At 37.5% G+C, this 23,936-nt stretch overlaps 1 protein-coding gene across 2 annotated transcripts in view; it reads right to left on the bottom strand.

The window, feature by feature from the left end:
- The window catches only part of EFNA5 (ephrin A5), a 210,313-nt gene that overhangs the window by 22,143 nt on the left and 164,234 nt on the right, over positions 1-23,936 (bottom strand). For both annotated transcript variants that reach the window (XM_087715783.1, XM_087715781.1), the window contains exon 2: positions 22,070-22,362. In XM_087715783.1, coding sequence (XP_087571909.1) covers positions 22,070-22,362 — 293 coding nt within the window. The remainder of the gene's footprint in view (positions 1-22,069; positions 22,363-23,936) is intronic.

The raw sequence follows: 23,936 nt of genomic DNA on the forward strand, positions 1-23,936 counted from the left end.
TTAAAAAGATAACTCTTTGTAGCCTACAGAATTTATGGGCCAGTATAACACGAATAAGCAAAATGACCTGAAAGTGAATTGTTCAATAAATCCCATATTTCCATGTCAATTTTTCTGGGTTTTTTATGTATACTTCTCCATCATTGAGAATTAAGTGGCAACAGCATGAATCTGTTTCTACCTGTACTTATATGAAGCTCTCACGTTGTCTTTTAAATAAGTTTCTCTCTTTTTTTCTTAACAAGTAAAATGAAAAGCAATTCTAAAAATGAACTGTTATGAAAAATATATAAAAGATTTTATTAAAAATTTGTCAAGAAAATGTACTAAAATTGAGTGCCAGAAAAATGTATGTCTGAAGTGCCCACTTCTCTTTGTATAAGTTAAACGATATTCTTTGATTTGGGGAAAGAAAGAAGATTATTTCAAAGAAACTGGCCCTCCTGTAAGTGAGCTCTTTTGTTATGAATATGGAACAGATGCTCCAGAATACATCTGCTCCGTGGGAACAAAAACACTTACAACCTAGCTCTCTCTATTAAAGACTTTGCTTTATACCACTAGTTTTCTGTGCACCGCTGTGAGGGGTTTTGACTTTATAGAAAAAGAGGCCTTATATAAGCAATATTCTATTTCTTAAATGAAAATGGTCTAAGAACAACAAATGACAAATACAGAGTTTAATTCACATGGGTCCTTGGAGATATGTAAATATTCAATTAGCGCTTTTTTTTAGCTGCAGGAAATTTTAAAGCAAAAAATATTTTTTACAAATTGACTTTGTACCAATAATAGCAAATCCTATGAATGATATTCTATCATCAATATTAATGCAGGACCAAGAATAACTACCTAACTGAAAATTAGGAAACAAAGATTTGGGTCCCAGGATGAAATAAAATAATAATCCTTGAAACAAATATTTACAAAATGCTAAAAGTATGTTTTTTTTTACAGTAATGTAAAATTAGTAATTAAACTTTCATACACACACACACACACACACACACACACACACACACACACACTGTAACTGTACTGAATTACTTCAGGATATGGTTTATCTCTTTAGCTTTAGTATATTAATTACTATCTGAATACAAACTCTCATTTATAAAATTCAACTGAAATTCAATATAATCACATTTACATATCAATATGAAAGGATTAAAAATATCACATGTTATTTCAAATACTGAAATACATTTAAATCAAAGACTGTGTGTTTGTGTGTGTGTGTGTGTGTGTGTGTGTGCATGCAAAGGCAAAAACTGTTTTTTTGTTTTATTAACAACTATGCAAATCTTTGCAAAAAGTGCACACATTAAATGAAACACTTGTTTTCCCCACTGATAACCTTTCCTGTATCAATACATTGCTGCCCGTCAGTCTTGAAAATAATTGAAACTAAGATTCCAGAGGCAGGGTGCTTTGCTTCAGACTAGTTCAAGACTTCAGGCAAATTTCCCCTGCCAGTGAACACACAGCTTGCCTGAAGTCATAACCTTTGTTGGTGGAAGGGAAGTAGCCTTGAAACAGATCACGAAGCAGATGTTTAATGTCAAATCAGAGTCTAGGGATACATAGGCTACTGCAAATAAAACCCTTCGCCTGTCTGCCTAGTTTCCCAATTCCCTACCACGTGAAATATGAACTTGCCAACAAATGGCCAGAGTGCTAGGCAGCACAGCAGGCAGAGCGACTGCCACAGCTGCGTCAAAGAAAGAAAATTTCATATATTTGTAACATTTTCATTATCTTCCTTTGCAGCTCTAAATTAAGAATGAAACATTGCACTACTTCACTTCTAAAAGGCGAGAAAGCTTAGTGCTGGTCTCTGATATGAGATGAATTTCAGGAAAAAGCTCTCTAAAACCATGATCGTTATTAAGCCGATCCAAGTGCATCTATTGGCAAACCCTTGTCTCATACAAAGGAAAACAATCAAGTGCAATTTTCTAGCTTCCTAATCTATCACACACAGAGTCATATATGAGAAAATATCATGCTAACAATGCAACATAATAGCATTATTATTTATTTTACAATTTGATATGTGCAATTGATTATGAAAGGCGCATCCTCAATTTTCAAAGTACATTTTTCATATCCTAATGTGTAAAGGCTTGGATGAAATTGGTTGCACAAGTGAAGAAAAAAAAGCTGGCATATGACATTGATATAACAGAATGCACATAGCGGGGTCATAACATGAAGTTATGCCCTTTTGTATTTCTGTTGCAACATCCCATGCCCTTATTGGAAGTGGAGCTGGCATTGTCATGCATATTTTGCCATATGTCCCTTCTTCTATTACCCCTCCCCCAATTCTTTGCCTCTTCCCCATCTTCAAATACATGTAGAACTTTATTTAGATTTCTATCTTTAAAGTGTGTAGAGAAAAAACAACAACACCAAGTTGCAATATGCTGTCTTTGCTTTTGGATGAATAATATATATGTAGCCTGCACTATATGTACAGTAAAATCAAGCAACTATGTGCATTTAATGAACAATGGTTTAAAATCACTGGCTTATGTTATGGAAAATAGACTAATTGTCACAAACAATACCTTCTTCACACATCTGTTTCCATGATCTTCTCCCTTCCATAATATTAATAAACAATTATGCTAGGACAGCACCACATTAAAAACCACTGTCCATTTGCTAGAAATTATACTTGATAGTAAGTCCTTTGAACTCTCAGGACCACCATGATAGCATTTCCAACTGCACTGCCTTATACCAAACGTAATTATCCACAATAATTTTAGTTATAGAATATTATTAATCATTTACATGAATACTAAGCAATTATTTGCCTGTCAAACTTATAGAATGCATATATATTTCTTCAGATATTAATTATAAATCAAATCAATCATGACATGTACATAATGTACAGCATAAAAGTTTCAATAACTTATAGATCTGACAATAAATATTTATAGCATAGCTTGTGATTAGTTTAAACAAGGCAATCTGCATTTTTTTTTACCAATTTGGACTTTTTTTTTAAAACAGGATACCCAGCACTTTTACTGAATGTATGTGGCAATAGGGCCCATTTTACAAAGGGACAGATAAGCAAGATTACTCCATTTTTGCATGATTTATTTACTTATGTGGTTTACATTGGATGCTAAACCACAACTTAGAAAATCTGATTATGGTTTGGTACAAAGTATACATTTAAAAGAAACTGTCCATATTCCCCTGCATTTTTATTATGAGTGTTTCACATATTGTATTAATTCAAAACCAAATAAGCCATATTGTATAGTAATGCAATGTATGGATTTGCCACCTTTCTGCTGGAGAGTAGGCAACTCTGTGGCCTTCTTGCTTATTTCAGGTTTGCACATGGAGGGTGCTGTTTGGTTACATTGAAGATGCTGCTGCTAAGCCTAAACAGTCACACATAATCATTTCTTGCTTATAACATTCAGAAAGAGGAGCCAGAAGGCACAAGAAGACATGGATGATGAGTGATCCTTAGAGTTTATGATACTGTCCAGAGTCAAAGAAATTATAATAGGTCAGGGATGGGTGAGAGCAGTAAAAAACAGCAGTCCGGCTTGCTGCTATCCAACATTTTCCAAGCAAGCACTACATGTTTCAACTTCAAAAGCTATTCACTTTGCCCAACCTTAACAACAATAACTACCATCACTACCACACTATTTTCCTTGACAGTGACAAAAAACATTAGCAAGGGCACTGAACCCTGGAGCAGTCCTGCAATACATTACTTCAATATTCTTTCTGCAACATGCTTAAGTAGATGCATCAATCGGTCAGGCTAGACTGGCTATATTGGTCAGGCAAAAACATTAAATTGTTCCAATTTCTACCTGTCTTCACTCTGGAGAATTCTGTATATGGCAAACATGGAATCAACTTTTGCAGGTAATTTTGTCAACAATTCAGCAGCTCGATAAATTTTGGAATCATTAATGAATCTCTGAGAGAAATATAACTGTACACTTTGGAGAAGTCTCACTTCCAAATATATTTACTGAAACTAGTTGTCATTAATTAGATGCAAATCTAATTAAATGCAAACCTAATCCTTAAACTTAAATTATGATATGATGAAATCTAAGTTTTCAAAAATCGCTTGCAGCAAATTGTCCTTTTAATACTAAACCATAATACACATACCGGTATAGGTAGAGCAGCATCAATTTACTCAAACAAGGTATTTAATTTCTCTCTACTAGAGAATGTGTCATCATTTCCTGCATTTAGGAAAAAAATGAGGCAATTTGAGGAATATTATTTGGTGGTAGATAGGTGGTTCTCTTTGTCTACTGCCTCAATACCTAGGCAGGGAAACTGTGTCTCTTTTCATTATATTGCTTTTTAAATATACTAGTATATTATACTTGTGACTGTTGAAAAAGCTGGACTCACGTTTTGTGAAATTGGCAGCCATGTAAATTGGATTAATAAAAGAAATGCAACTTTTTATCATATTGGAATGTAACACAAATTTTATATTATGTATAAAATGATATTTGAGACATAGAAAGATATGGAATTAAGAAAGTTCAGATCATTTGTTTTTATTTTTGCTTTTATAAGAAACATGTACCCAATAATCCAATTTTTCCCTTTTTCCTATCATACCACCAGAAATTGCAGCCTATACATAAATAGCTAAAATTATGATAATTGCTGGTAAACAATTTAAATTGAGATATCGTCATAGATTTTCCAGGTGGACATTTTGTTAACGAATGTCTGTTGCAATAAACAAGTTATTTAAAAGAGTCTGAAAAGTTTTAGATTTAGTTCCTTGTATTTATAGTTGCATTTATAGTTCCTTAAAAGAATATTGTTGCTTTTCAACATCAGAAATATTCTTTTCAATATTTTCAGCTGGAAGAATGTTTAAAATAAGAGAATAGAGATATCATTTCTATCTACAAAAGAGGGGCTTTACTTTTACTATCACTGAATTCATCCACTATCTGATAGTAATCAAGAAGTTAAAACCTGTCACTGTATTCTGAAGTGCACTTTCTGAAGGCTTCTACATTTTATGCTGAATAGGAATCTTTTATTGTAAAATCCCGATAACAGGTTTAGTAGGTTTCCCTAGGGAATTATACCATCATGACAGATTTTTATCATGCCCTTTTCCTGTGAAATATTTCACTGAAAATAATTGGAACTTAATGATCCTTCAGAGAAGTCGCTAGTCAAGGAAAAAAATGAAATAATCCAGAAGAATGTCATGTTTAAGACTGCAATTTCATTTTGCAGAATCCTCAGATGTCCAGTGGGAACTGTCAAAGCCATGGATCAATTAATTTTCTAATCTCTTCATAATGAGCTTCTCCCTACCTCCTACTTCTTGTTTGTATCTTCTGTAGCGAGCAGATTGAACTTTATGGGTTTGTTTTGATCATCTTCTTTTCTCCTTTCTAAAGTTTCCGATGTCTTAAAAAAATCAATTCTATTCAAGGAGGAAAGAAATGTCAAATTAAATTAATATATTATGAATGTTAGTAATGCCTACATTTAAAGCAATGAAACAAACATTTCCAAATCTAGTATATGGCAAAACATAGTTTGCCGACAGATCTAGAAAGTATGACGGCCATATTGTTAGTTTGCCTATGTTGCTGTTAAGAGTTCTTATATTCATTCTAATTTCTTTTCAGAATAGAATAGAATAACAGAGTTGGAAGGGATCTTTTACTCCCATTGTCTCTTCATCATCAGTCAAAAAATACAATATTCCACAAGATTTACAAAACAATAAATTATTCATTACTGTTTCAAAGTCTGTATAACTTGTGTCTAAAATGTAAGAATTAAAACTTGACCAAATTCAGTCAAGAATGGCTCTCCTAAGTACCATATTTCACACAAATTATATTAAGACACTGCTTTTTAAGGGGAAAACAATTAATGTAATAACTGAAACCAAAAAATAATCCCAACATTTAAAAACATATTAATGTAAATCTCAATTGGGATATAATGGAGAGAATTTAAAACTAAGTAGTAATTTTCTTATCCTGTTTTTATTTGCAGGTAGTTCTTGGTTAGTGACCATTCGTTCAGCAACCATTTCAAGTTACAAGAGTGGTGAATGAGAAAACTTACAGCCACTCCTTGAAATTTCTCTCAAAGCCCCTCTATGCTCATGTGATTGCAAGGCATTTGGCAAATGGCTGACAATTATGACAACTGCAGTGCAGTCTCCTGCAATCACATGATTGTCAATTGTGATCTACAGTGCCAGCTTTTAATAAGCAAAGTCAATTGGGAAGCTGGCAGGTGGTCACAAATGGCTATCATGTGAGATCACATCTAACAATTATGCAGGATTCACCTAAAACTGCAACTGCTGGAACCTCTATCATAAGTCAGCATGGTCAGGTGTTCACCATTTGCAACCGTCTGCCCACCTTCCATTGACTTTGCTTGTTACACTATATGACTGATTTGCTTAACAATGGAGTTCCTGGTTCCAATTACTGTAGTACAGTACTGTAGAGCTATCTGTATTCTTGCTCTTTTTTTTTGTTATAATTATGCACATTTATTCCTGAACTAAGGATCAATGGTAGTGATACTGACATCATGTTCAGAGTTTTACACTCCACTATAAAGACTGTAGGGTGCCTCAAGGTTTCATTCCTGACATCCATGTGTCCATACATGCATTTGGTGGGCAAGGATAATTGACGCGAAAATACAGCCTCTCATTATCAAGACAACCCCTGCCTTCTCGAGGTGCCCACCGTTTCCAACAGAAGGGGCTCTGTCGACTCTTGGGCCCGGCGAGCTCAAGTAGTACTTAGCCTAGAATCATGGATCCCGTTCCGGGATGCATGCAACTCTACAGCGAAGGGATTGGCGATGCCGTACCGACGCTAAAGACTTAATGATGATGAATGATACATGCATTTAGAGTTGTGATGGTGTAGTGGTTAAAAAGCAGTAGTGAGGGCTGACTTTACCCACTGCCAGGAGTTTGAGCCTGACAAGCTCAAGGTTGACTTAGCCTTCCATCTTCTGAAGTCAGTAAAATGAGGATCCAGATTGTGGGGGAAATATACTGACTCTGCAAACTGCTTAGAGCAGGACTGTCAAACTCCTGGCCTGCGGGCTGGATGAGTCACGTGTTGGCCACACCCAGTTTAACGAAGGAGAAAAAAGTCTCTGTCATGCTGCCATGATGATGTGAGTTTGACACCCCTGGCTTAGAAAGTGCTGTAAAGCTCTATAAAGTGGTATATAAGTCTAAGTGCTATTGCTATGAATGAATGTGTGATCACATGTGAACATATTCATATAAACTAACACTTTTCAAACTTGGCAAGTTTTAAGTTGTGTGAATTTCTACTCCCAGAATTCTCAGCCATCCTGCTCACTAGAAAATTACAGGAATTAAAGTCCATATACTGTATCTTAAGGTTGCCAAGTTTGAGATATACCAACATAAACAATGCAAACAAACCCACATAGAGAGATAGACACATTATGTTAACAATATTCTTTTCTGGTAGAAAAATGAAACACAAATATAATCTCTCATTTTTTTCAATTTACGTGCGGGATATACAAACATACACAGAAACTATCACAAACACTTATGGAACACAAAGATAGAAATAATTTTTATTGCCTCACATACAATCTAAACTGGGAAAGCATACACAGGAACAATTGACTGCTTGAGGTCTATTAGAAAATGTCCTCCCTAATTCTTTATTGGAAGGCCAGCAGCAAGTTGCTATATAATATTCCAACACTGCTGTTATAAAGATAAAAATGAGATCTTAGCTTTTATATAAATGCCATTAAGACAAGATTTGAAAATATTTGTAGATGCCCCATTAGCAGACCAGACCAGGAAATCAACTCCACATGAATGCTACTTTTAATGGCATTCGGTGTAACAGTGGTGCTTAAACTGGGGAATAAAGCATTTCATGAGGATAATGGAGCCATCTCTAAATGCCTGTGAGTCAAGGACGCAGTTTGAGACTACCACTGTCAAGACATTTGCGTAAAACAACTGTTTTTCTCTGTGTGTTTCTCTCTCTCTCTGTCTCTGTCTCTCTCTCTCTGTCTCTCTCTCTCTGTCTCTCTGTCTCTCTCTCTCTCTGTCTCTCTCTCTCTCTCTCTCTCTCTCTCTCTCTCTCTCTGTCTCTCTCTCTCTCTCTCTCTCTCTCTCTCTCTCTGTCTCTCTCTCTCTCTCTATAATGGCATTATTCAAGACTGGAAAATGGGGTAATTGAGTCAAAGATTTTAAGAATCACTAAAGTTGCAAGTCTTATTTTTGTACCATTAAATTCTTATGTACCATTAAATTAGGGAAGCATATACCTGTCTGAGCAACTTCCAAAATTATATATATATTTTACTCAAAAGATGTTTCAGAACCTAAGCATATCTCCATCAAAGGCGTCTTTCTTATTCTCTATACCAGTGATGGCTAACCTTTTTGTTCCTGCGTGCCAAAAGTGCATGCATGCACTCACCCATAATGAAATGCACATGTACCCCCATGCATTCCACACATTCATGTGCATATGTCCTGCCCCATGCATGCGCATGATCCCCCTGCACTCCACCACTCCCATGCATGCGATCCCCCTGCATACACCTTACCCCCGGGCATGTGCATGTGAACCTTCCAACCCCATATCCACATTTCCAGCATGTGCCCTGCATGTATGGCAGAGACCCCCAAACCAGCTGGCTGGTAGGAGAAGTGTGTGCAGTGGAGCTGAGCTGGGGTGATGGCTTGCATGCCCACAGAGAGGTCTCTGTATGCCACCTGTTGCAAATGTGCCATAGGTTTGCCATCATGGCTCTATATCATCTTAGTAACAGTTTAATCTAAGTTTAAAAAATAATAAACATTTGTAGGAGAAAAATGGCTTTTCTCCTAATAGATTACCTTTCTCTATAGAAATGTAATTCATAAAAAAAAATTAAGTATTTCTAAATGTATTTCTGCTGCAAACTGTATATACGTTCCTGTATACTCTCAAGTTCTTTGTTTTTCTTGTTCTTGTTCTTTATTTTCCTTTTTATCCTAGTTTCTGTCTTGACTTTTTAAAATAAATAATGCTTCCAGTCAGTGTCTGTCTCTTCTAAACAAACCCAAAGCAGTAATGATAAGATGCATTCAGTATTATAATTAAAAAATATCATACTATTAAATCTGTCAATAATGTAACTACTAGGAAACTACCCATTTTGTTACTATGAGACCAGTAACCAGAAACTTCTAATATTCATTTTTCAGGTTCTTATTGCATTAACTTGATTTTCATGATTTGAGTCTTAAATCATTCATAAACTTAAATCCACTTCTATATTTTGTCAAGTATGCCCATCTATTCTTCTCAAAACAGTAATTCCAATATAAAAAGATTTGTTTCACTTTATTCAGCTAAAATGATAATCATCACTTACACTGAAGAGAATAGGATGTTTAGAATAAGATTTAGAAAGATAGCAGCACACATAGCATTTATTACTTGGTTCATAAATAAGGAAGTTACGTATATTGCCAATGATAGGGAATCTTCTAAAGCCATTGATCGGATAACATTTGAAATACTGAATTGCATCAGATGCCAATTTAGAATTGCTATCTTTTCAACTAGGTATATATTACTGATTACATACAGTCTTTGTTCCAGAAAGTGAGGGATGCCCTCAAAGACGTCGATACATAATTCAATATTCCCCCGGCAGACCTTGACAGAAGAAACAACAATAATTGTTTTTGATCTTTTTTTGAAAATGTATTATTCAAACATATCATAATCCAGATTTAGATTTTTATATTAAAAAGGCTTTTGTGTAGACTATGAATAGAGAGGTATGTGTATGCTAATTTGACTAATAATATTTGTGTAGAAAAACTTGCTATATTTTCTTATTTGAAATTTTCAAAAAAAAAATCTATATTTTCAATTTTAAAAGTTAAACATTGTCACTTGGTCCTGATTTAAATATAGCAATAGCAATAGCAGTTAGACTTATATACCGTTTCATAGGGCTTTCAGCCCTTTCTAAGCGGTTTACAGAGTCAGCATATTGCCCCCACAGTCTGGGTCCTCATTTCACCCACCTCGGAAAGATGGAAGGCTGAATCAACCTTGAACCGGTGAGATTTGAACCGCCGAACTGCAGATAGCAGTTAGCTGAAGTGGCCTGCAGTACTGCACTCTAACCACTGCGCCACCTCGGCTATACCAGATATCAACTCAATGGTAAAAACTGATCAGATGGGTCTTGATAACTGTTTAGCCTGCTCCATTTATACTACACATTCTTAGATTTCTTGACAGTCCTGTTATCACTTGTTATGATTCTTTTCTTAGAACCTGATCTAGTCAAAAGAGCTCTACAAGAAGATGGCTTCAAATATAGAATTATATGAAATAGGACTTATTTGTTTTTATTCTGTCATTCTTTTCTGTGATATCCATAAAGGTAACCCTAATTTCTATTGTACATATAATGCTGCACTGCTATATAATTTCCTACATTTGAATTAATACCTGCAGCATAAAGATGAGCACTTATCAAAAACCAAGTAATCAGTTATAATATAATTTCTTGTATTATTTCATCCTTTGTTAAGCCATTACTGGTTACAGGATACTACTAATTTTCCTGTAAAATGGACTAGCATTTTTAAATTTTAAGTTGAAAAGTAAAACAAAACATTTCCAAAAATCAGTTGCCAATAGAACACATTAACAGTGGAAATCATTTGTTTATCCAGGTGCAAAGGCCAAGAGTTTCTTTTTCATAATATACTTCTGAGATGTAGATTACAAGTGCAGTCCTTTAAATACTTCTGCTTCTAGTGTGTTAATGATACTTGAATTTTTGAACAGCAGGAATCCAAATAATCTCTTTTCAAATTGTAATATGATAGGCATTTAGGGGAAAGGACACTCAAACAATAGAGGCCAGTGCTACTTGGTCCCTATCTTCATTTTCTTATAGAGCTATTTCTTCAGCTGCAAATTATGCAATAGCTTTTAACACTCCCTTTGAGGGTTTTAAGAACACTACTGACATCAAAAACTATTAAACAGTGATGATTATTCCAGCTTTTCTTTTTCAAGACCAGCACTTAATTCTTCTAATAACAACTAGCCCTCTAATCAGCATACTAAATTAAGAAAAAAAATCCTCTTTAAGAGTCACCTTGATTGTCCATTTAATGTTTCATTATCAATTCTATCCAAAAAAATCAAACAATGACAAAATAAGCAAGCAAATCTACCAAATTCTTCCAATTATTCTGATTTCACCTAGAATTGTTAAAGCAACTATGTTGAGTTTAATATCAAGGTCAAGATTCCTTGCTTTACATTGATGGCTGACAGCCAAAAGCATTCATGTGTTCATGGCAGAACCAATCTCTATAAAAACTTTAAAGGATACCTAATAATAAAAATAAAAATTACAAGTAGTCCCCGACTTACAACTATTTGTTTAGTGACCATTCAAAGCACTGGAATAGCACTGGAAAAAAACTCCTAACTGCTTTTCACACAACCATTGTAGCATCCACAAGGTCATATGATCAAAATTTGGCACTTGGAAATTGTCCTGTATTTATGATGGTTGCAGTGTTCCAAGGTCATGTGAACACTTTTTGCAACCTTCTGACAAGCAGAGGAAACCAGATTTACTGTGTAACCAACTTAAGAAATGCAGTACTTCACTTTAATAACAAATTAAACAAACAAAATGTTACCAAGTTTTGATATTTATTGTAGTTACTTACCAAACACATCTAAATTATATATAAGTAACCAAAATACATTTACAATTCCCAAGGCATGTCACAACTTTTAAGCCCCCCCCCCTCTAATATTTGGAAATTGAAAGTTGAAAAAATTGACACACTCTACCCTACATTTGGCAAGAAATGTTGTAAAATGGAGCAAAATTCCCTTAGCAGCTGTCTTGCTTAGCAATAGAAATTTTGGGATGAATTGTGGTCATAAATCAAGAACCACCTGAATTTGTAAAAGAAAAAGTTCTAAAGCTGCTAAGTAGATCTTGTCAAATTCTTTGATTTACTTTTCATTCCTAAAAGTTCATTCAGGTATTCATTTCTCCCAGTAGACCTCTATGTGAACAGTATAATAAACAATTTTTGTCAGATCAAGATGATAAAACATAGTGAGCAATCATTTGATGGCTCAGGGCTATAATTAACAGGTTTTGCATGTTGTTGAATTCATTGCTGGAACAAGATATTGGATAAGACTAGTATTTGTGGACAGGGAGTTTCTAGATTGGGGATAGGATTTATGACATCTTTTTGTTTTTTAAATACATTAAACCTTCATTAACATCTTCTATAATTTGCTGCCTGAAAATGGAAAGACACTATACATCTTCTGTTTTTTTAATAGTGACTGGAATCTCAAGGGAGAGTATTAAAAAGTTAATTTATTCATTCTTGTTCTATAAAACATCCCAAAGAGGCCACCTATCAGAAATGATGAAGCATTGTGAAATGTTTCAACATTTAAATGATGGTATAAATGGGAAGATTTCTCAAGAAAATTGCACTTTTTACAGCACTGTGATATAAGAGAAGAATATACAAACATTAGAATATGTGAAAGATGACAGTGGAATAAACAAGATTGCCAGAAAATTATGAATAGGACATTTTTGTTATGAGGTGTCCGGAAGGTCTGAGTAACCACTATTTTCTATGGGTCTACAGCAGTGTTTCTCAACCTTGGTGACTTTAAGTCCTGTGGACTTTGGGAGTTGAAGTCCACAGGACTTAAAGTCGCCAAGGTTGAGAAACACTGGTCTATAGGAATATTCATCAGACGCTTTCCATAACTGATGAAGATGGACTGTAATAGTACATGAAATAAAATAAGTTTTTTTTTCTTCAAAAATCTTCAATCTAAATTGAAAATTTAGATCTTCAAATATTTAACTTCCCTAAATTCAGATTTACAATTGAAAGTAATAAACAGTCTTATGTTTGCACTTAAAAAGAACTAGTGAACTTAGTTAAAAAGCATTAAAAAATTGATCCTTTAAATCACTTTCAAACAATCACCTTGATGGAATTCTTGATGTTAATACGAATTTCAGAAAACTATATTTGAGATATTTGATGAGAAAGACACACTTTTTGAAGTAATTTATTGCTTTTAATAACTTTTAAGCAAAACATAGCAGTAAGTATTGCAGAATATTTTTTAATATTTTAATATGCTAATAATAACTTATTGTTTATAAATATGATTTTGTATTTCATGATAAACCAACTATTAAAGGATACAGTCATACTGAAATCCTCCACCACTTTTCAGTGTAATAGTTTTAATAAAATGGTTTGTATATTTATTGAGCTTTTCCTGTTTCTAAAAGGTAGTTAAGAAGAGGGTATGTATCTGTAATGCAGGGTTATTTAATGCAAAGTTTTAAATGGGAAACATTAAGCATAGACTTAAAATTAAATACATTAGATGAGTTCTGCAGCTTGTCAGAGAGAAGATAAAAGAACTATTGTTAACATTCACATTAAGAAAATACTTAATGTGTAGCTTGTTACAAAGAAATATAGACTTGCATAATGAATAGAGACACCAGAGTTTTTCAAAGTCCACTGAGTTGCTGGCCTAAGTGAGGTAAGTACTACGTGAATTAGATTAAAGTGTTTCATAGTCATCTCCACTTTTCAGATTCATTTTATATTTATTCACAGGATATGAGCCAAAGTTTAATTTTGACATTCTTCATGTGAAACTCAAGAACTTAGCACTTAAACAATTCAACTGTTACTGTTTCAATTTATTTTCATTACTAGTTGGCATGTTGTATGAGTGTATAAATGAGAATGAATGCACACATGCTCAGAGTGCTTTTCCCTCTGAGGCCTGGCTGACATACTATCACTTTGAGTAGATACCAGGTTTTGACATTCCATAAAGATTAATTTCACAATTATTCATTTCTAATATATCTAAATTTTAATAAATGATAATAATCCAATAGGTAAACATGAACTACATGAAGCTATAGTAAGCCACTTAGGCTCTGATGAAGTAGACAGATAAATAAATAAACTGTATCTGCCAAGCATACCTGCTGAAATTTACTGATTATTTTTTTACTTCATATTGGTAAGATAGATGATCATCTAAGTGGAGCCAAGGTGGCGCAGTGGTTAAATGCAGCACTGCAGGCTACTGCTAGATCAGCAGGTCAGCGGTTCAAATCTCACCGGTTCAGGGTTGACTCAGCCTTCCATCCTTCTGAGGTGGGTAAAATGAGGACCCAGATTGTTGGGGGCAATATGCTGACTCTCTGTAAACCGCTTAGAGAGGCCTGAAAGGCCTATGAAGCGGTATATAAGTCTACTGCTATTGCTATTGCTCTTTGTTAATACACGGCAAAATAATTGATTATTTGGTTTAAATTAGGGATCACCAACCTTTCGGATCTCAGGGACCACTAAATTCATAATTTTAAATTCTGCAGACCACTAATATGATCTGCCTAATGACCAGCTAGGTGGACATGGCTAGGTGGTCATGTGACTGGGTGGGTGTGGCCACTAATATGATCTGCCTAATGACCAGCTAGGTGGACATGGTTAGGTGGTCATGTGACTGGGTGGGTGTGGCCAACTTGATGTCAATCACGTCAAGGGGTGCCTTGCCAGCTTCTACTCGCCTGCCTGCCCGGGCTCCTTAGGGTCCCAACAGGAAGCACTTGTGGGAGCTAAGCAGCCACCACCAGAAAGAGTTGGAAAAACAGTTCAGTTCAAATTGGATCTGACTGAGAAGGAGGTTCAGCAGAAGCATCTCACTGAGGACTACAAGCATAGGCTTTCCAAGCAGAGGGAAGATCTGCTGGAGTGCAAGTCCAGGTACCAGCTCCTGGAGACCCAGCAGGCTGAAATGGTCAGCCAGTTCCAGGCCATGATACAGTCCACTGAAATAAGGCCCTCCAGCACTTTGCCACCAGCGGAACTTCCCTCCAACCTTCACCCAAAGCCCCACACCGTGATGTCAAAGCAGACTCCAAGTTGGAATTTCTCTTCCCCCCTGACCCCTACAAAAAAATACCCCAAAGGGAGAGACTGTCTGCAGCAACACAAACTTTCATTGCATGTATCCGGACCAAGGCCCATAGTTTGAGGACCCGAGTTAGTGCAATATACAAAATGCAAATAATTTTCCTGCGGACCACCAAAGTTTTCTTGCGGACCAACAGAGGTCCACAGACCACCAGTTGGTGACTGCTGGCCTAAATCATAATCATTTCTGTGTGCAGCTATAAGACTACTACTACATAGGATATGTTTGCAAAAAAATGACTTCAAATCTTGTGGGAAAATGCTGCGATAGGGATTTTTTATTCATTCATTTGATTGGAATTTAGATTAATAGAATAATTCAACACTTTGGCGTATAGATTTTAAAAGATATAAAACTTTAAAACAAAACAATAAGTAGCATAAAGGTAAACGTAATGCAAGGAATTTTAGAAAAGTCGGAACCTTTGAACTATAATCTGAACATATGATAACATGCTCTGAATATATGAGTCTGAACTATATGCTATTCCAAGAAGAAAATATTGTTTAATGGATGGGATACAAAACACACCAACTTTGTTTTTACGCGGAAGGCAGAAACAACCTCTACCTCTTTCCACCTGTCAACACTGATCAAAACCAGCCACAGTTCCCTTTTTCCTCTAGGCTCAATTCCAGTATTTGCTATGGAGGAAGAGAGGTGCCCTAGAACAGCAATGGTGAAACTTTTTGGGCTCACATGCCATAAGCGGGGGGAACGCAGGGGGCTCATGCATGGGCGTGCCACACCCATAATGTTAGATCCTCTTCAGCATGCATGCGCACATGCCAGGTGCTCCCCCCCCATTTTTTGCATGTTTTTTCACCCTCACCAGGCTCCAGAGGCTTTGTAGGAGCCTGGGGAGGGCGAAAACAGCCTTTCCTGTCGGCGTCCCCCCCCCCGGAGGCTTCAGAAGCTTCCCTGAACACTCCGGAGTGGGGGGGAAACAGCCCTAAGGGCAAACCAGAAGTTTGAAAATTGACTTCTGGTTTGCTCGTAGGGCCGGTTTGCTCAGAGGACAAAAAGTGATCCTACGAGCAAACCAGAACTGACTTCCGGTTTTTAGTCCTCCAGAGCCTTCAGGGACCTTCAGGAAACTTCCCTAAAGGTTCCAGAGTACGAAAAACGATTCTACGAGCAAACCAGAAGTCACTTCTGGTTTGCTCGGAAGGGCTGTTTTTAGTCCTCCAGAGCCTTCAGGGACCTTCAGGAGACTTCCCTGAAGACCTTCTGGTTTGTCCATTGGGTCATTCCTTTCCCTTCGGGGAAGCCTCTGGAAGACACCTGAAGGCTCCAGAGGGTTTAAACTGCCCCTATGAGCAAACCGGAAGCTCCTGAAGCCTCCAGGGGGGGGGAGGCTGTTTTTGCCCTCCCCAGGCTGCTATAAAGCCTCTGGAAAAAAATGGACATTCTACAAAGCAAGTATGTGCATGCTGGCCAGTTCCCCAGCCTTTTTTAAAGCCATTTTCTGCCCTCCCCAGGCTCCTATAAAACCTCTGGAGCCTGGAACCTGGAGAGGGCAAAAAACGTCTTTAAAAAAGGCTGAACTTAGCTGGTCAGCACACGCATGCTTGCTTTGCAGAATGTCCATTTTTTCCCCAGTTTTGTTTAACATGTTCATGAAATTGCTGAATGAAGGCATTCATTGTTAGCATGGGTTAAAGTATCAACAAAATTAGCTGATAAAACTCACTTTATATCCTGAGACAATCAGATGATACTATCAAGGTGCTTCCCAGTATCTGGAAGCTGTGGCGATTTGCATGGGGAGGAAAATACATGTATTCAATTGTAGGAAAAGCAAGTAGTTCGGGGTTTAACTACTCTAAATGTATTTTCTAATACATTAGGTCTGGAAGGACACTGTATTCTGCTACTCCAAACATGTGTAATTTGGTGGAGGGGTCTTAGAGTCTCTGCTCAATGAATGGTGACAGCTGTAGCCTGGGAGGGCCTTTGTATAATTCCATCTCATTTGCCAACAATGTCTTTTCCTGGATCAAAAGAACCTGCCTTAATAATGTTTTGGTTGGACTAATGCCTCATGTGCCCTGACAAATGGTTCCGCGTGCCACCTGTGGCATAGGTTCGCCATCCTGGCCATAGCGTATCACATACTTTTTTATAAATGATACTAGTTTCCAAAAGATTTCCAAGTGCAATTCAAGATATTGGTTGTCATTTATAAAGTCCTACATGGCACATGATTATTTATTTACTTAATAAATTTACTTCTATGACTTTGGGTGACATATAATACAGAAACAATTTTACAATCGTAACACACTTAAAATAAAATACTCCTCATTTAGTAAAAAAAAATCATTAACAGAACACACCTAACTTCTGCCCTCATAAGATAGCATTGTCCAGATCTATTCTTTGAAAATACCTGTTCTGTTGCAACAGAAGAGGTATCTTCTGCTTTTAGACTACTGTCATTTCCTTCATATTCCATGGCCCTAACTGAATTAGCCTTCAAAAAACTAGGCTTTTTCTGCAAATACTAGGTCAGGATGATACATGAGCCTCTTTTCTGAGAGGGAGTGTAAAACTGGTGAGCTGTATGATTTTTGATGGGACAGCTGATGAACTTTTTACTAACATTGCACAGCTTTAATTTGCCGTGTTATTTTGGGATGTTTGAATACAATATCTGGAATCACAATGGCATGATCTGCGTGGATGTATAAATATTCTACAGAATTATATACAAACCACTCTACCATTTGTTTCAACAAAGGGCATCCATAAGTAGAATCTAATGTCTCCATATTATATTATATAACAGGGTTCGCAACTTGGGAGTCCTCCTGGACCCACAGCTGACCTTTGATTACCATCTGTCGGCTGTGACCAGGGGGGCATTTGCCCAGGTTTGCCTGGTGCGCCAGTTGCGACCCTACCTGAACCGGGAGGCTCTCACAACAGTCACTCGTGCCCTCGTGACCTCTAGGCTGGAATACTGCAACGTGCTCTACATGGGGCTGCCCTTGAAGAGCATCTGGCGACCTCAGCTAGTTCAGAATGCGGCCGCGCGAGTGATCGTGGGCGCACCTCGGTTCGCCCACATAACACCTATCCTCCGCGAGCTGCACTGGCTACCTGTTGATCTCCGGGTGCGCTTCAAGGTGCTTCTCACCACCTATAAAGCCCTTCATGGTAGTGGATCTGCGTATTTGAGAGACTGCCTCCTGCCAATTACCTCCTCTCGACCCATCAGATCTCACAGATTAGGCCTCCTCCGAGTGCCATCTGCCAGCCAGTGCCGGCTGGCAACTACGCGGAGGAGAGCCTTTTCAGTAGCAGCTCCGACCCTCTGGAACGATCTCCCCGTGGAGATTCGTACCCTCACCACCCTTCAGACCTTCCGCACAGCCCTCAAGATCTGGCTATCCCGTCAGGCCTGGGGGTAAAGAGTATAATCCGCCCCCACCCGAATGTTGAATGAATGTTGCTCGACTTTTAATTATATATTGTGTTATATGTCATTGTATGTTCCCCCCCCCCCATATAAGTTGTTAGCCGCCCTGAGTCCCCTCAGGGAAAAGGGCGGCCTATAAATAAACTTAAATAAATAAATAAATAAATAAATAAATAAATAAATAAATAAATTCCACCGCAAAATCTAACTTTAAATGGGATCATATAATCTCTTTCTTCCAGAGCTCCCTGGAATTGTAGTCCTTGTCAACAACCTCATCCCAAAAGAGAAGATTCGAGACTCAATGAAAATTTTCCAAAATCACTGGATTTTATCCATGACTTCAACTACACATCAACTCCTATACATCTTAATAACAGACTTACCCTATTTTTTGCAGTATAAGATGCATTCCCACCCCCAAAGTGGATGGAAATATCTGTGCGTCTTATATAGGGAAAGTTGCTGAAACCCTGCCCACCCACCCATTGGCCCCCACCCTTTGTCCCCATTTTCGACCTCCACGCATCCCATTTTCAGCCTCCACCTGCCCCATTTTTGGCCCATTCCAGGCAGCAGGGATAGGCAATGGTGATTCACTTGGAATGGGCTGAAAACAGGATGTGTGGAAGCCTAAAATGGAGCACATGGAGGTGGCAATAGGTGGCAGTGGCAATGAGTGCCAACAGTGACAATTGGCGGTGGTGATCCAGCACAGTCTAGAACAGCTGATAGGAGATATTCCAAGAGGCCAATCCAACTAACAATCAGCTGTTTGTGCTAAATCAGGCTGGGCTGAAGTGACCATGCTGTTTGCTTCAAGGAGGCAAATAGCATGGTCAGCTTCATGGAAGCAGAGGCAGATTTTTTTCTTGTTTTCCTCCCCAAAAGCTAGGTGCGTCTTATACTTCGGAGCATCTTATAGTCTGAAAAAATATGGTAATTAAACAAGTGGACTGAATAACACTCAGGAGACTCCTGTCTGCTTCCTCAAAAATCACAAAATCAACCACCTTCTAGGAAATAGGACCAGCCAGACAAAATTTAACAGAGTGGATCCAAACAGCTGTATGTACCAGCATATTCATCACACAGATCTGCAATATTCTAATCAGCAGGGATGGGTCATTTTGAACGGGGCCTCTGGCAGGCTATCTGATGATGCAGTAAGACAGAAAAATAACATTATTTTTTAGTGTGCATTGCAATGTTCCCTCTAATTTTTTTCAGTGTGAGCAGAAAAGTATAGTGTTTGAGTGGCACATTTTCATGCCTGAGCATCTGAATTTTTTTTCACAGATGTAACATAAGACAACAACGAAATCAGTATTATTTGAAACTCAAACTTATGTTTATTCAAGATACCCGCTTAATTAAAAGTGTTATATAATATCAGTATCACTTAACAACGCTCCTGCTTAGCAACCAAAATGTTGGCTCAGAAAGTCTGGCATTTGAAGCACGCAAATCTTAAAGCTGTTGTTACAAGATCCTTGCACCCCTAACCTTTTAGAAAAAAACCCAGGGGTCTTCAAACCTGACAGCTTTAAGACTTGTGGACTTCAACTCCCAGAATTCCTCCTCCAGTCATGTTGGCTCAGAAACTCTGGCATTGAAGCATGCAAGTGTTAAAGCTGTCAAGTTACAAGATCCTTGAACCCATAACCCTTTAGGGAAAAAAACCTCAGGGGTCTTCAAACCTGACAGCTTTAAGACTTGTGGACTTTTAACTCCCAGAATTCCTCCTTCATTCATGTTGTGGCGATGTCATCTGTGTGGATCTGTTCCATCTTCGTTTTTTTCACTGGGGGCAGGGCTGCCGCTGAAGATGCCAACGAGCCCCCGCCACCACTAGAATAACTGCTCCCGCGCCTCCTCCTCCTCCTCCAACAGCACCACCACATTTGCTGCCCAGCGCTGCAGCTGAGGTGAAGCCGCCAAAGCTCCCGCTGGCGCCCCTGTCCATGGCAGCGGCGGTGGTGCCTCGCCTCTGCTTAGAACACCTCAGCAAGGCAGGGGTCCTGGCGAGAGCTTTGGCGGCTTCACCTCAGCCGCAGCGCCCGGCGGCAAATCTGGCAGTGCTGTTAGAGGAGGAGGAGGCAGCAGATATTCCAGTGGCAGCAGGGGCTTTGGGGGCTTATTTCAGCCGCAGCGGCTAGGATTGGCCGCCCACAAAGGACCTCCGCAGGCTTGCTTTGCTGAACACGGGGGCGACTGACGCTAGTTTGAATGGCTGCGGCCGGCACAAACTACCGTCAGTCGTTCCATGCTCATCAAAACAAGTCTGGGGAGGTTCTTTGCGGGCGGCCAGTTCTAGCCGCCTGCAAAGGACTTCCCCACTATTGCTTTGCTGAACACGGGGTGACTGACAGTAATGAGCGGCGCAGCTGGCACCTAGGAGGTCCTAGGAGACCAGCTGTGCCGCGTAAGCTCCTTCCGCTGTCCCCGTGCCTGTGCTAACCCTAGATTTTGTGAGGCCCCTGCGTGGCAGTTAGAAACTGCTGCGCGGGGTTTTCTTGCCACATGCGCGGCCACGCAGCCGCGCACCTTAGAGGGAACAGTGGTGCATTGCTTATTATTTATTTAATTTTTAAAATTTATTAGCCTCCTATCTTACCACACAGTAATTTACTAATGCATTTACATAGATTCTTTATTAGCAATTTACTTGGAAATTTTCTCCAATTGTATTTCATATCTTCTTTAAGCTCAAAGAATAGCTACAATGAGTTAAAAGACACTTCAGCCTTAAGAAGAGATACCATATGCAAATATAAAATGTTTCGCTATATTATTTTAGTGGCACCAAGGGTATTTCAGTATAAAATCTGAAAATCAAAAAAATCGTATAATTCTGAAATGATTCTTTCATTATTTTTTGCCAGTGTGGTTTCTGTCATCTTAAATGTGTTATGCGGTATTTCCATATTGTCTATTTCTATACCATCTGTCTGTGTGTCTATTTCTATACTATCACAATATTTCCATACTAAGATCTAATTTAAATGAAAATGAAGGTAATAACTATTAAATTAAACCATAATAATGCTTGAATAAAGGCTTGTATATATATAAGACTATACTGTTTTATGCTCTATTCTTAAAATAACAAAATAGAACAAAAAAAAATCTCTGAACGAGAATAATATCAAAAGTTCTTCCCTTGTAGCTATTTTCAGTTCACTCTTACTGTTTTCGCAATACTTAAAAGTGTCTACTTTTACTAAAACCAAAAAAGTCCACTGCATGTGATTCCCACAAATGAAAAACAGTGCTATAATAATTCTGTTCTAGCAATACAGGGGCAGAGTGAAAAGAGAAAACCCTTGTTAATAACTCGTGCCCATTTATTGCCTATGGATACAACTAGATATGTACATTCCCCAAACCCACTGTGATTTACAGAATCTAATTAGGCGTTTCTCCAGAACATAAAAATGTATCCACTGCAAAGGGGCAAAATCACCACAGTCTTCTGATTCTACAGAACAATGATAAATCTCTGTATACTCACAGATGTAGAAATATTCCCGGCCTGGCCTGAATTCAAAGCCTAATGAGAAGGGAGTGAAGAGTTGGAATTTTTCTGAGAACTTCAATGGTCCATTGGGAGAATGAGGCCGGTTGCACTCCCATCTCTTGAATCCTTTGGAGGTATGATCACAGGAGCTGTAGCCATCAAAGTTCACCATGTAAAGTATATACCGTTCAGTCTTATCTTCTGGCACCGAATCCTCATAATGAGGACAGAATACATCCAAATAGTCATTGATGCAGACATCAATATGATAATCCCCTCGCTGGAATCTAAAAATAAAATCAAGACAAAACCAACTGAGGTAATTTTTCTAAAAAATATTTTACATCTTGATCAAATGAAACATTTTTTCCTTCAGAGATAATATAAGTAATAATTTGATCAGTTGTTTTGAATTAACTGTACTTTAAAGAAAGGGCTTCACCCAGTCACATCCTTCATCCTCATACAATTGCTTTTATATCTGCACAATAGTTTATTTCCACAATCAAGTTTACTTCAGAAGTGAATCTTTGGTTCTATAAAGTTTTTTTTAATTAAACATGGATTAGTTTGGAGTATATGTAAAGTACAGTATAAATACCTGCTTGCCAACAAATTGGATGTATTTTTTTGTATCACAACCAAAGCTAATTGCAAGAACATGCATTTCCTACAACACTCACTCATCTTGACTTTTTCCTTACAGCTGGCAAGAGTTAAGATCCAAGAAAGCTCTAGTGTGCCTTTGAAATATTTTTGAAAAAGCAATATAATTCCATTGCCAAGTACAGAGAAGAGATACTGCTGTTCAGATAAAAGAATTCCAGGCTATGAATTATCAGCACTCACCTGACAGTTTGGAACGAGAGCCAGATGAGAAAGGCAGTACAAGGCACTTTTACCAGTGCACTTTTCTTATCAGCAGCAGTATTAGTTGCAACAATTGTAAGGCTGGTTTTGCTGTCATTATAATAGTGCTGGGGTAAAGCTAAAACAATTCATTTCCAACTCTTACTGATATGGTATACTGCAGGTTGAATTTGTAAATGGACCAAGAATTTTTTTAACGTAAATATTGCACTTGAATCTAACTTGGTAATGTGGTATTTACTTGCATATAAACTCAGGGAGTGACATATTATTGGAGTATTAATCAAATTTATCAAGCACACCTACAAACTAGACAAGATGCACTGGAATGCACTAATCAAATGTAAACACAATTAGCCAACAGATTATGATTGTGCCACACAGTCTATATTTTACCGAAAACACAAAAGCTATTTTGTTTTCTATAATGATGAATATGTAGGAGGCATAGTATGATATTCTATTTTTCTGAAAGGCAAACTATTTGAATGCCACATATTTCACAAACCATGGATGGCATATAAATACATAAAATATAGATACAATTTATTTATTTATTACACACACAATCCTTCCTGCTCTCTATTTACTGGTCATCACTACCATATCATTATATGTGGCTTCTATTCCTTGGCAGCCAGCTATCCATCAAGTGCACAGAGAGTAATAAAGACACTGTGACATATTTAACTATAATGATCCTTGTCACCCGAGGCACATATTTTAAGCACCTAATGGATCTGAAATCTGCCAACTGGATCCTTCTATTTAATTTGAGAAGAAAAGCAATACTAATAATACTGCCTTCTCCAAGGATATATGCAGAGTAACCTATTCAACCTTTATCATTATTTTGCTTTTGAAAAACAGTTTTTTAACAAAATTTGGATGAAGTACAGAAAGAAATTTGAGATAAATTCTAATTCTGTCAAGGTACACTACTATATGAATTTATTTTGTCTTGAATATTAAGGTAAATTAAACAGAATTT

Source organism: Thamnophis sirtalis, unplaced genomic scaffold (assembly GCF_051295495.1).
Source record: "Thamnophis sirtalis isolate CommonGarterSnake01/CBP01778 unplaced genomic scaffold, rThaSir2_p1.2 scaffold_5, whole genome shotgun sequence".
In the NCBI taxonomy this organism is placed as follows: domain Eukaryota; kingdom Metazoa; phylum Chordata; class Lepidosauria; order Squamata; family Natricidae; genus Thamnophis; species Thamnophis sirtalis.